A 13,337-nucleotide genomic window follows, 5' to 3' on the forward strand; every position below is an offset into this window, starting at 1 on the left:
TGAATTAAATACTGTAGGCCAGTGAGTTTGCCCAAAATCTGGTTTGACTTCTAAATACAGCATACAGTATATTCAGGTGTCCTAAATATCTGCTTTACGATACTCTTTAATTAGAAAGACACTTCCTAAAATACACCTATAGCACACACAAAAACACAGAATTAGAGGCCTTAACAACAGTGCATGTTTGAAAAAGAAATGCTACCATAAAGACAACACTAAATACTGTAGAGACTAAATATAGGACTGTTTTGTTGGTTCTAGTCTTAGAAAGAAATCCAAATGTGCCAACAAATTATATAATTCAGTTTGTACACTTCATGGAAAATATGCGCTTGGCCACATTTTAATACTCTATGCTAAAAGCAGGTACCTTATCCAATGACCATCGCTCATTCCTAGTGGATGACATAGAATGAGCTAACTCTTTCTACCACACACACTTGGGGGGAGGGAGGGAGGGAGGGATGGGGGATGCAGCCAAGGCAAATGCCTGTTTGGTTCTCAAGCTTCTTTTTTCCTCTTATTCCTTTTCTCTCTATTAGCCGCTTCCCTGAGCATCTCCCTATACTTCTCTCATTACTCCTGTCTTTCCTGCTGGCTCTGGAAGTTTCAGTTTACTATAAATTCAATCTCACTTTTTTTCTCCGCACATTCTCAATACTGTCCTGTGCTATCTCTTTTTTCTTTTTGTCTTATGTTGGAACCATATAGTCTTTAACCTTCCCCTCCATATGTTCCTTTTCACCTCTTTCAATATCTGCCCTCTGCACTCTCTCTATCATATCCCGACACTGTAAAATTAAGTTAGGAGAACACAAAATGTCAAGGCAACTGTCTTCTCTACATCTTTTAGTTGTGAGGCCAACTTTTAAGGAAAGGTTTAAAGGAACACTGCCTACACTTGAGCAAACTAATTATCTTTTGGTGAGATAACTTATCATTCATATGTAGAAAATATGTCTTTCATATGTAGAAAAACGTCACATTTTGGGTTCAACACACTAAGGATTTCCGATAATAACACTTGTGCCAACTTCTTCTGTTATACTGTATATATTTATAAAATAACATTTACAACGTCTGTCAAAATGTTAATTCAAACAAAATTACTTTTTGGAATTAGTTATACCAACAAAAGATAATTAGTTGGCTTAAATGTTTTTGCAGTTTACTTAACAATTAAGAATTTTAGTTCAAGTGAAGACAGTTACCCTGAAAATTGGAGTTTTCTTTACTTTTTCATTTTAACATTGCCTGTGTCTACTCCCCACTGTTTAGGACTCAACTTATGATGCTTCCACTTCTGATGCTTTTTGTCCATCCCTAGAAATGTCCCTTATGCTGTCAGGTTTTCAGCTTTCACAACCTCCTCACTCATCATTTCCTTCCATCCTGACCCCAGCAATGTCCGTTCCTCTGTCCTTCAGGGGCTGCTGGCTGCCCTTCTGCTGAAGGCCTTGTCTAAACTAGCCAGGCCTTGAGAAGTGGCCCTGACAGGCAGCTGTGATAGGTGGCCTCACACAGACACACGCATGAACAGGGGCATAAAAAACGCACTCAGGCCACACGTTTACTGTGGCGCGCGCGCACACACACACCAGCGTTGTGTATCCTTCACACTGGCTGCAGTTCAACTCATAACATCTGTTTACCCCCGTACAGAAACAATCTCCAGAGTAAATGGTTGCTGCAATTAACTCCCTCTCTCCTGTAACACACACACACACACACACGCACGCACACACGCAAATCCCGAAAGACCATCCAAACTGAAGGAGGCATGAAACTTGCAGCTTGTTGAAAAAAAGAACATGTGAAGTATTACAATATGATACTTTCATGTACTTTATGTGTCTTTATTGGGTGAACCTGGGCTATATCCCAGGCAATCAGACTGAGCGTGTGTGTGTGTGTTGTATGGGCACAGAGCATTCAATGTCCATAACCATCACCATGACCCCTGTCAAATAAATAGAGAGAGACTGGATGGAAGACAGGAGCAGAGCACATGGAAAAAGGTAGCTGGGAAAGAGAAGGCCATGCAGAGGGAGGGAGAGAGGCATTTACGTTCACTTAAGGCTCTTATTTAAAGCAACTTAAAAATGAACAGAAGCAAAGGTGCAGGTATTGTAATGCAAATGACAAATTAGCAAAACATTTGAAAATAACTATTTTAATCAATCTCCTTAGTGTGTGTGAATGGTAGACAAAGTCACAATAAAATAAATCCTAATGCCAAGCCATGAAGACCAACTGTAATGGGATGTTTCAGTCCCTTTTTCTGCTGTTGAAAACATGCAAGCCAATGTTTCCAATGAGAATATGGATCAATGAGCAGGAAAACATTAATCGATGATTAGTCGACTATAGGCAAGAATTCGACCATGTAAATTGTATTGTTGGGGACTACGCTGCATTTTTGACCCAAAGGGCCAGGAAGAGAAATGGACAGACCTGGTCAGAGATTGTTATAGAGGATAATGTACCTGTTGCCTGCTGCTTCCTCTGTGGGGTTGGTACAACAGCCATGTGCAGAAGACTGGGTCCACGTTGACAGCTATGCCTTGGATGCTGACCAGCAGGACAGCACCTGAACAACACAAAAACAAACACAGAAAAACAACAAATCAGAGATTAAGTGGTGCAACTCTGAAGAGAATCAAAGCTGTGCTAAATTAAAAGACAAGAAGGGATACACTGTACATCTGTCTTGCCTTTACAAAATTGCAGCACGCAAAACCCGAACCAGTGGTTCTAAAACACTGGAGCAGAGCTTTGACAATGCTAAACTTCCGTGATCAGCACAACTCAATAGGATCCAGATCAAGAGATGCACAAAATGATTGCGAGTTCAGATAGTTTCCACTTTAGTCAGAGACAAAATTGTTCCGATGCTGTAACTGCAATTATTTCGGCAAAGTAAAAGGCACATCGATACGGATCGCTGAAATCAATGTAAGGCAATAACCAACGAGTGAAAGCGACTTAGTGCAAATCTGCCCCGATTGAGTGTCAGGCAATTCAACTCCCGTGCAGTTTTCACTGTCCTAATGACCTGCTGGTGGGTATGGAGCCTGCTTGTTGGAGTACAGCAAGGAGCACCATTTATTTATTTATTTCAAATTGTGCTGTTCAAAGTGGTATAACACTAAGCCAAGAATAACATTTTCTTTTGATAAATTTCTATGAAACTCGAGACTTTCTCTAGGTTTTGGTTTACTCTTAAATAATAATCTTTACCAACAATAAGTGGGCCCTGAGGTAATGCATTAGGATCCTATCAATAATGATTCCCATGCCGGCAGGATTAGCGCAGGGTCTCTGGCGTGCCGTGGAATGTCCCAGCATGACGATAGGAGGATGTTTCAGCTCTAGAAGGACTTTCAGCAGTTTAATGGAGCTTTGGACCATACCCCGGTCTTCTGTTTCAGGCCCTGAGGCAAAGCTGTGTGTGTGTTTAAGTGTGAATGTGTAAATGTGTGTGTGCATTTCACCTCTGACAAAGCGTGATTGCTTGTTGCTTTGCCTAACATTTTAGCGTTGCTTAAGCATGGACAATGCACAATTATTAGCTCTCCCCTGACACAAGCACGCACACGCACGCACACATACATTTATGTTACACCAACTCTTTGGCTTGGCAGGAGTTACTCCCTCCTCCATTATTCCCTGTGAACAATGCAAATAAAACAGCTGTAATTTGCTACACTTTTACAACGTTCAGTGATTTGTGGCCTGTGAGCCTGTGTGTGTGTGTGTGTTAGTGCTATCAAATAATGTGCATCTGCAGTATGAAGTATTATAGTGTACTCTATGCATGTAGCGGTACTAGTGCCTGTGTGTCTGATCATTATTCACCAGGTGTACTTAAACCCAGAGCTGTGGTTTATTACTGGCACAAAATCTTTCTGGGCAAAAGGGAAAACTTTTTCATGGATAAAGTCAAACTGACTCACACTTCTTCCTTTATTACTCCATCCATCTTTCTATATTATTTAGTTTCCGTCACCTCCATCCTTATTCCATCCCTTCTTTACTATTTCCCTATCCATCTACAAGTCTGGCGGGACTAGCCTGATGTTGTGCAAGCTTCAAATTCACAGTTGTTTCTCTCCCTCAAATCACTCTGGCATTTCTCCAATCTCCGTGGGGAGGAGCTGGTCAAAAAATGTCAAGCCCAATCAGGGCCCATGTCCAGACCTAACGTTCATCCCTTATAGTTGAAGTCAGCTTCTGATTGGTTCATGGAGTCATACATCTAGCGTCGTGAGACCAGCCATATCCCTCAAGTTTATTTGACGATCCATGTTGACGTCAACGACTACAAGAACCAATCAGGAGCTGCCTTCCACTAGCGTACATAAAGTGGGGAGAGCCTGGTCTGACTGGAGACTAAATTGACGACTACATGAACCAATCAGGGGTGCTTTCCACAGAGGGACGTGCCTAAGCTCCTCCCCAAAGAGATTGGAAAAAGTCCGGACCAATTTGCTGGAGAGAAACGAATGTCAAGCTCGTGCGGGTTCAGGCTGGTCTTGCCAGGTTATATCTCACCTCCAAACTTCCCCTTCTAAACAACAACAACCTTACTGGCTTTTCTTTTGTTCAATATAAGGGTTCAGTTGTATGCGTCAACTTTACTTCCCCATCAAAATCTTTCTCTTCTCCCTTCAGGTCCCTCTGTCACTCCCTTTCTTCCTTCCCTTCATGCCCCCCGCCCCCCTTTCTGAAACCATACCTCCACCCTTCATCGTCATCCTACATCCACCTCTCTCCCTCTCCCGCTGACGAGGAACCATAACCTCAGCCCTGTGGCTTGAACTCCTATACCACAGTGTGGCTGCATAATAAGCTTTGGCTGTGGCTGCCAGTGCTGGGGCCTGACTTCAAGTGGTTTCATCATAGCCCAGAACAGCATGAGCGGTATGGGACCCAAAAGGCTGGGAACGGGGCTGAGTGGTGAAGATGTATTCAATAAATTGACCCTAAAATTGTGGTCTACAGGATACAATGTGTACGACAAAGCACATTCAGCAGTAATGAGTCATAGCGCCATAAATCATACAACTTAATGGATGGATTGTTTGTTTAACAGTTATTACAGAGATAAATGAACAAATAAAAGGACATAAAACGCCTAATTGCAGATAACTCCCTGAACTAGAGTAGCTTAGCTGTGGTCTTAAATGTATTGAGGACAAGGAAGCCTTAAGGTATTGTGTTTTTAATTCAAAACAGTTAAAGAGAAAATAGAAATTGGTCAGTGGTTGGGGGATGGGGGGATTGTCTGCACATCATTTCATTTTAGGATATCTTATGAAAAGTTATGAGGATGCTCTGCAATGCCAGAGCCAGTTCAACAGGTATTTATATTTTTTGCCATGAACAGATAAAATGTACTTACATGTAAGTTTCCATTATAATAAAATTGTCTCATCATCAGATACACAGAGCTGGCTTGTTTTGTGCATTGATGTCTAGTAAGTTAGTCACTTAAATAACTAATTAAGCTGAGGTAGGTGGCAGTGCACCAGCAGTGTTTTAAGTACTAGCAGCTGTCATCCTACCATGGCTGTGTGTCATGTCGGTTCGGCTGCTACCAATGACAGCCATGACCATTTTGATAGATCACAACACCACTCAAAAAGCTCTCTTTCTGAGATTAACAAACCAAACAATCTTTTCTCTCTGCGTCTCTCCCTCGCTGCCAGTTTGACAGTGACACAGAAACAAAATATGTGTTGACCCATGATTTTGAGGCTTTGAAGACCAAGACTTTTACCATCCACACTGTGTTTTCTTGTTTCATCGCCGTGTTGACATAAGTGCAGGAGAGTGACACCTCCTTTGAAGCACGCAGCACCATGAAAGGCCTGACATGCTTAAGAGGGCGACCTCAGCGGCAGACTAACTGTTGTTTTTCTCCGCTCTAACAGGGTGGCATATGGGTAATTACAAAAAGTGATGACAATGATAACAGAGGTGTTTTTCTTACTTCCTAAATGATTCCTCGAGAAAACACCCGAAAACTGCTCAGTGGCTTAGACTGAAAATCCACACAACCGCAGAGTGTATGTGCAGACATCTGTGAAGACACACTTACCTTGACTCACCCACAGTGGACCTATTAATGGCAAAGTTTTTCTTTTTCTTTTCTCTCCAGTGGCTTAAGACCAGTAGAGTTAAAAGGGAGCACAGGGGCTGCTGGTGTTGTTTTACTGCTGTCTGACAACAGGCCGCTCACAGCCTGAGGCTACGGTAGAGCATTAGACTAGACTGAGGGAAGGCCTATAACCTATTTTGCCCTATCTAGGTCCTTCTGTCATTCTCCTCCAACAGCTCCAGTAACGTAACAGTGACACATCAACATGTCCTCGTTTCGTCTTATTTATGAGGTTATGTGGTTTATACATTGATATTTTTGATGCAAAAATCTGCTTTTGTTCAGCCACTGCAAGCATGAAATTCAATAAACTGGGAGTGGTTAGGTCAGTGCAAGTTCAAAACCAGGTCCCAAAGCGCAGACCAAAGCCCTGATTGGGGTTAGAGGGGTCACAACCTCCCTACTACAGGGCCATGACCCCACCATCAGAGTAACAGACAAGGCAAAGAGAGGCGGGAGGCGCTCACCGTGCACCCCCCAGGTAGACAGACGAAGGAGGGGGGGGATTCATGTCCAACCCCCGGCTAATCGCGCCCTCAGAATCGCTTCATTGTTGGACGCGAGGCAGAACTGGGACCCTGCGTCCAGCTTCTCCAACAGAAAATAAATAAATATAGACCAGCCTGCCGTCAGCCAGATGACTTCTGACAGGTTTGGTTAATTTCGAAGCCAAGTAGCAAAACAAAACATTACGCCAGCGTGCGGGGCCTACGCTGCCTTTAATTGCTTTTCCGATGAGCTCATGACTCGAAGGTGTCCTGGAGCGAGCCGCGCAGCCCGACAGGTGTTCTTCTGGTCCGTGTGTCGGTGTGAGTGTCTCTGACTATGAATGTGTGTGTGTGTGTGTGTGTATGTGAGAGTGTGTGAGTGTGTTAAGAGAGAAAGAACGAGAGCGCTGGAGCTGTTGACACCACTGAAAAGGGACTCAGCTGTGCGTGGGTGGGTGCAAGGAACAGTGTCTGTGTATGTGTGCGAGAGAAGTGTGTACGTGTGCCTTATGAACATAAGGAAATGTTTCTATTTGTATTCATTTGTGTGTGTGCTGTAGGACAGTAAACAGACACTGACTCATGAAGCCGCAGACTTTTTTGCTCCAACACACACACACGCACGCACGCACGCACACACACACACAGGCGCACACACACACACAGGCGCGCACACACACACACACAGACACACACACACACATACACACACTACATTCTGACACACATATACTGTACTGCTGTTCCCCTGCCGTGCTTTGACCCAGCAGCCCGGGGCAATGCCGCCGCAGGAGCCCAGGGGCTCAGGAAGGACACAGGCAGGTTTGACTGGAAACAGATCCTGGCCTACGGAAAAGCCTGCTCTCAATCTGGGCACCCTACAAGTCTTTGCACTGGATATATGTGCATCTGTGTATAAGTGTGTGTGGTTTTAAGAGAATATATATATGCGTAAGTGTGTGTTTGTCTTTCGATATGACCCAACTGCGGTAGCCTGCAGCTGACAGGCTAGACCCACCTCGTAAAGGTTGACTGTGACTATGGGTGCAGTAACAGTAATGGGCAAAAAGAAAGCTAGTGGGGAGTGATTCAACCAGCAAGGGAGTGAGTGGAAAGCAGAAAGAGAGAAAGATGGAGAGACAGAAGCAGAGAAATACCCCAAAAGGAGAAAAATAACAGAGCCAAAGACAGACAGAGCAGACTGAGATACAGTAGATAAACATAGAGAACATAGAAAACAGTGGAGGATGAGAAAGTACTTTTTTAAGAAGTCATTTTCCTAATCTATATGATAAGTGAGTAGGCCTCAGAATTTGGCCATGGATCTGAATGATTTATGAGATGACAACAGTAAGTCTCCATACATGCAAAGTCCTGTGAACCGGATATATCACATACAGCCAAGTCTGGATAAGCAGTAACTGTGTGTGTGTGTGTGTGTGTGTGTGTGTGTGTGTGTGTGTGTGTGTTTGTGTGTGTACAAGACAAGCATGTTTGAAATACATCCACTAAATTACTCAAAAATGTGTATTTAATTGTTTGTATTGTCCACCCACTGATAAATAGCTTGTATTATGTATGTATACGGCACAGAATGTTGCATGTCAACATGTGCACATGGATGGTTATGTATGTAGTCAGCACAGGGGTGTATCTGCTCCACAGAGAGCGATCCATCACTGCTCCTATCGGGGCTGGGGCTCCTTCTATCCCATCTGCTGGCTTTGGTGACTCATGGTTGTAGGCCGTGGACTTGACACATATTTCAGCCTAATGTTCAAATCCAGACAAATGAACTGACCATGCTGCAGGGCTGCTGTCTGGATAGCTTTGGGTGGTGCTTGACTCAACAGTAGCAACACGTTCCCTGTGTATGTATAGGGTGCATGTCACTATGATGGTATGCTAGTAGATGTGAACATGCACAGGATATTTCACTATTAATGAGATATACATCTGGCCGAGTAAGATCTGAATTAAGCCTAGCACGGCCAAAAAGAGGTTTGAATTTTGTCCCACTGATTGAAGCCAAAACTGGTCCATTCTGTTTTTGTAACTGCATTCTATGTAGGGCTACAACTAAAAACTATTCTAATAGTCGATTAATCTGTCGATGAATGAAACTATTAGTTGACTTATTGCAAAATTACATGTTATCTTATTATTAAGCTATCAGTGTTCACATCTAGTTCCATCATTGTGTTAGTCATGTGCTCACTAACAGTAAACAGTATCAGATGGCAATGTGCTATGGACCTCTTTAATGCTGTTCTTTACTTTTGAAGACATCTGGGGCCGTAATCACAAAACATTTTAAGGCTAAGAGTAGGTCCTAACGTGCTGATTTAGGAGTAACTCTCAAAAATAAGGGGCGTTTCACTCCTAATTTTAGGACTCCTAACTTTTTAAGATGAGTGTAATTCACAAAGCATTTTAGCGCTAAAACTAGCTCCTAAATCTATGAAAAGCTAGGAGTCCTCGAGAGGACTCCTAAGTCACTAAGAGTAATTCACAGACAACCATTTGGTGTTTTGGAGAGATTTAATGCTAGTGAGCTTTACAAAAGGTACATTAATAGCTGTGAGGGGTTAATGATCTTAGTAAAGCTATATTTAGAAAGGATAGACACATTTATATTTATTACATTTATATAAAACATTATTTATTAAGTTCCTTTTCCTGCAGTTGCTTTGGGTTTACGATGCACTGAAAGTTACTGTTGGTGTCACATTTGGGTTTAATTTGTAGAGTAGGCCTATATGTGGCGCTTCGCAGCATCTCCTCCGTTCCACAGGTCCGCTACTGTATAGTTGCGCGTCTTGCCTTTTTCCTTCCGCATGCACTTTACGATTTCGCCGGCTGTTGTTTCTAAATTGTGAATTTCCTGGTTTGTCGCTGTCTGACTATTGCTGCATAGTCCGCCGTTGAGAGAAATACAGTGATAGTGCATGGCGTGCAGCTGTTCAATGAGGATATTTTTTCCGATTCAAATCATTGTAAAATTTAAAATGAATAGACCTATGTGGCGCTATTGTAGACTAATTATGAACGAATGTGTGGGAAACCCTGCAGTATCTTGGTTTCATTTTAAATCAGTGTCACTTGTCATTAATTGTATTTAAAAACTCTTTACTTTAATACAGCGACACAATATGGATATCTCCCACAGTGTTTCTATCATAATATCGCTCTATGGGACTCATTCTCTCTCAGCCAATCACCGTGGGCATAGAAGGTATGAACATGACATCATCCATAGCAACAGGGTCAACCCCACCCTCTATTCTTAGCTTAGGAGTCCCTCCCATTCCTTAGTAACAGTTGGTCTTAGCAGCTTTGTGAATAGGTTTTAAGAAATTACTCCTTATTAAGAACTTTTAGTGCTCCTTAAGAGTACTCTTAGCGCTAAGATAAAATGTTTTGTGAATACGGCCCCAGATGTACTTTGTGTTAGCATTTTTATATTTCTATTTGCAAGACTTGTAAACCATACCTTGCTTGGCATGAAAGCACATAAGCAATGCAATTGTTTTTACTGTGTTGATTGCTTATATACAGTCTATGGTTGAGGGTGAAATGCCCCCAGCGTTAAGAGATTTGTTTGACGCGACGCGGTGGAAGCCATATTGCTTAGTTGTGTTATACCTGTCTGTCCCAGACGGTATTAGACATGCTCAACTCTCAGAGATAGGAGGGAAGCCTAATGGCTCACTCCTTAGCTACTTCCATCAGCACCTCTGGACAAATTATGTTAAGATCAGCCCCACAGCGTGGAAAACAGGTGCGATGAGGCAACCAACTAAATGACGACTATTAAGTAGTCGATTAGTCGTAGCACTCCTTAATTCCATGTTATATCTTATTGAATAAGATTGAACACCCATTGAATATATGCCAATGGAAAAATGTGCTTGTGCAATTTGCACTAGTATGTACTGTGGAGCAGTAGTGAGGCCAGATGAGGGGTTTGAAGCAGCAGAACAGCAGCTCTGTCCAGCTCCATATGCTGATAAGGCTCCATAGTCATACATAAACCTTTCTAGTTGATTCCCTGCCTTCATAAATCTACATCAACTCGCGGTGTTGAAAGGACAACCAGACACTGCACAATTGGTGCCGGTGCCCCAGCTGAAACCAAACAGCCTCGATTTGGACTATTCCAGCTGTTATCTCTCTTCCTATCCTCTCTCTACTGCACCATTTCTCTGATACGGCCCGCACAAACACGCTCTCTTTCTATCGCTCACTTCAAATCACACCGAAGGGAAACCGCTTAAAGCCACGACCAAATGTGACCTGGCCCTTGTCAGCAAGATAGCTAGCCTTCTTAATGAGAGACAAAACAGACTTAGCCCTGATTGCATTAATGTATCATTACCGTATCCATCACGGACATACAGTGCACTGTGTGAACCCCAAATGAGCCCCAGTGTAATGTAAGAGAAACAGGAGAGACACTTCTGAGCTCATTAAAATAAACAAACTTCTGCTTCTGCTGCTGCTTTCCCACAGACAGCTTGAGTTTTGCATAGTTACCTTGAAAACTTCTTATCGCTGCTATCATTCAGCTGGCTCATGGGCTTTCTCTGCAGTTCAAGCCGAGTTCTCTCCGTTTGTCATGAGTAGTGGGGGGAGGGCAATTTAACGTCTGTCATTAGCCGGGGTTCCTTCCAACAATTTTTATGTGAATTACACTATTACAAATAGAAAAGCTTCATGCTAATGGCAAACATTTGAAGTTTACTTGATATTGCAACAAGGTTTCTTATACTCTTGAGGCTGAAATGGCCGTAAAGAAGTTATGCAACTGAGAAGCATAATAAGTACTTTGTCAAATTAATAATTGCATATGTCTGTCTTCATTCAAATATAAACAACATGAAGAGGACTAGAAGCTGTGTATATGCAAACGGTATAAATGCTTAGTGAAGATTTAGACACACACAAATCAAAGTTAACAAGGAGCAAAAAAAAAGGAATATGTGGTAATAAACTGTAATATGTGTGCTCTCTGAGAATAAAAGGTCACTTTGAATCTGCTCCCTTGCTATCTGCTTATGACTTTAGTGTCATTCCCATGTTGACTTTTTATTTATTTGTTTCTATTTTATCACATTAAAAGACTAAAATACTTCTTGATATACTAATTGCACAACATTTTAAAAGTGGCTTTGGAAATTCTAAAATCTTGGTTAAACATTGTCCATTACGTCCAGCGGAAACTTAATTTATTTTAAATTTTTACCTCTGTGGAAAGGGGATGTTCTTTGGATACGTGACCAATAAAGGGTGATGTTTTCATTTTCAACATAGAATATGTAGGGGAGAACGGGGTTATATGTCACACGGGTTGGTTGTCACAATCGTTATATCTCGGAACCAGAAGGCGCTGTCTGTGAAATTTTGGTATGTAAATATCCAAAATTGGGATCAGAGGTCACCTACATAGTGTTCCTTGGAGTTAGACTGCTGAATTTGGGGTGAGAGGACTGTTTGTGTTTTTCATGTCAAATTGAAAATATTTAGCTCCTCAGTATTTTTCTTCTAGGCTTTTACACAATGGGTTTATAACAAAACACTTGTTACCAATAAAAAGTGTGAAGGGTAAACTATAGTTTAGATTGTGGTTAGCAAGCTAATTAGTTGTCAGATGGTTGTTGGCCTTGATGCTAGCAAGAAATTCAAGTTGGGGTGGGTCGTCACATTTTTTGGGGGGTTGGTTGTCACATGTTATCCAAAGGCTGTAGCCAGAAAAGGAACACAATAACGAAATAAATTGTCAAGCTGTATCCTCACTGACACCCCAGAGAAGGAAAGAATAGAGCAGGAAAAGGCAGCTAGCATGCAAAAGAAAAAAGGGCAACAAAATCAAAACAACCCAGTGCATCCCAAACTAGACCAGCTGCCAAGGCTACAGTAAGTTATGTAGGCCTATTTGTCGACTTGACAATGCAATTAAACTTTCAAAATTAGTTCTGCTTTCTTGCCTTCTTTTTAAGATTATTCCCATTAAGACAACATTGTGACAAACAACCCCATAGTGTGTGACAACCGACCCCTTGATGGGGTTGGTTGTCACAATGTGTAAGGGTGTCTTTGATGATTAATTTCTTCTTTATTACAATAAGATTTCAAGTCAACACCTTAAGCTTCAATTTAATGTAGGAATGACTATTGAAAGATGTTTATGTGATGAGCAATTCTCACTAGAGTAAAAAGTGTGCCTACTTACCCCGTTCTCCCCTACAACATTTGATGGTATACTGTACCAACAAAAGTTAATACCAGCAAATAAAACAGTACAAATGTACACATTTTCATTAATCTCTTTTTGTTGAACTATTGTGATGTTATATGTTTCAGAAGACTACTGTATACAGTATGTGTTGTATTTGGCTGAACCCAGTTGATGGAAGTACATTTAATTCACACTTTATGCTTGATGTTTGAACAAGGCTGATTTCCTTTTTGTGTTCCCCCTTCAATTCTTAAAAAAAAATCTGCAGTTGCCTCTCCAATTCTTGTTCTCCATCCACAAACTGACCAGCTTCATGAATGATCCAGCTGTCTTTTGCAACATCCAGATGGTGAGTGTCCAACCCAAGCCCATCTTCTCCAGTCTTCCCCCTTCAGCTCCCTGCACACAAAGCCCCTCAAGCTTTTCTGGAGAGCACTCGGGACAA

At 42.0% G+C, this 13,337-nt stretch overlaps 1 protein-coding gene across 2 annotated transcripts in view; it reads right to left on the reverse strand.

Moving 5' to 3' along the window:
• The window catches only part of vps13b (vacuolar protein sorting 13 homolog B), a 379,499-nt gene that overhangs the window by 207,899 nt on the left and 158,263 nt on the right, over positions 1-13,337 (reverse strand). For both annotated transcript variants that reach the window (XM_080038971.1, XM_080038972.1), the window contains exon 20: positions 2,490-2,593. In XM_080038971.1, coding sequence (XP_079895097.1) covers positions 2,490-2,593 — 104 coding nt within the window. The remainder of the gene's footprint in view (positions 1-2,489; positions 2,594-13,337) is intronic.

The sequence above is a fragment of the Ammodytes marinus genome (assembly GCF_949987685.1).
Source record: "Ammodytes marinus genome assembly, chromosome: 13".
Lineage (NCBI taxonomy): Eukaryota > Metazoa > Chordata > Actinopteri > Uranoscopiformes > Ammodytidae > Ammodytes > Ammodytes marinus.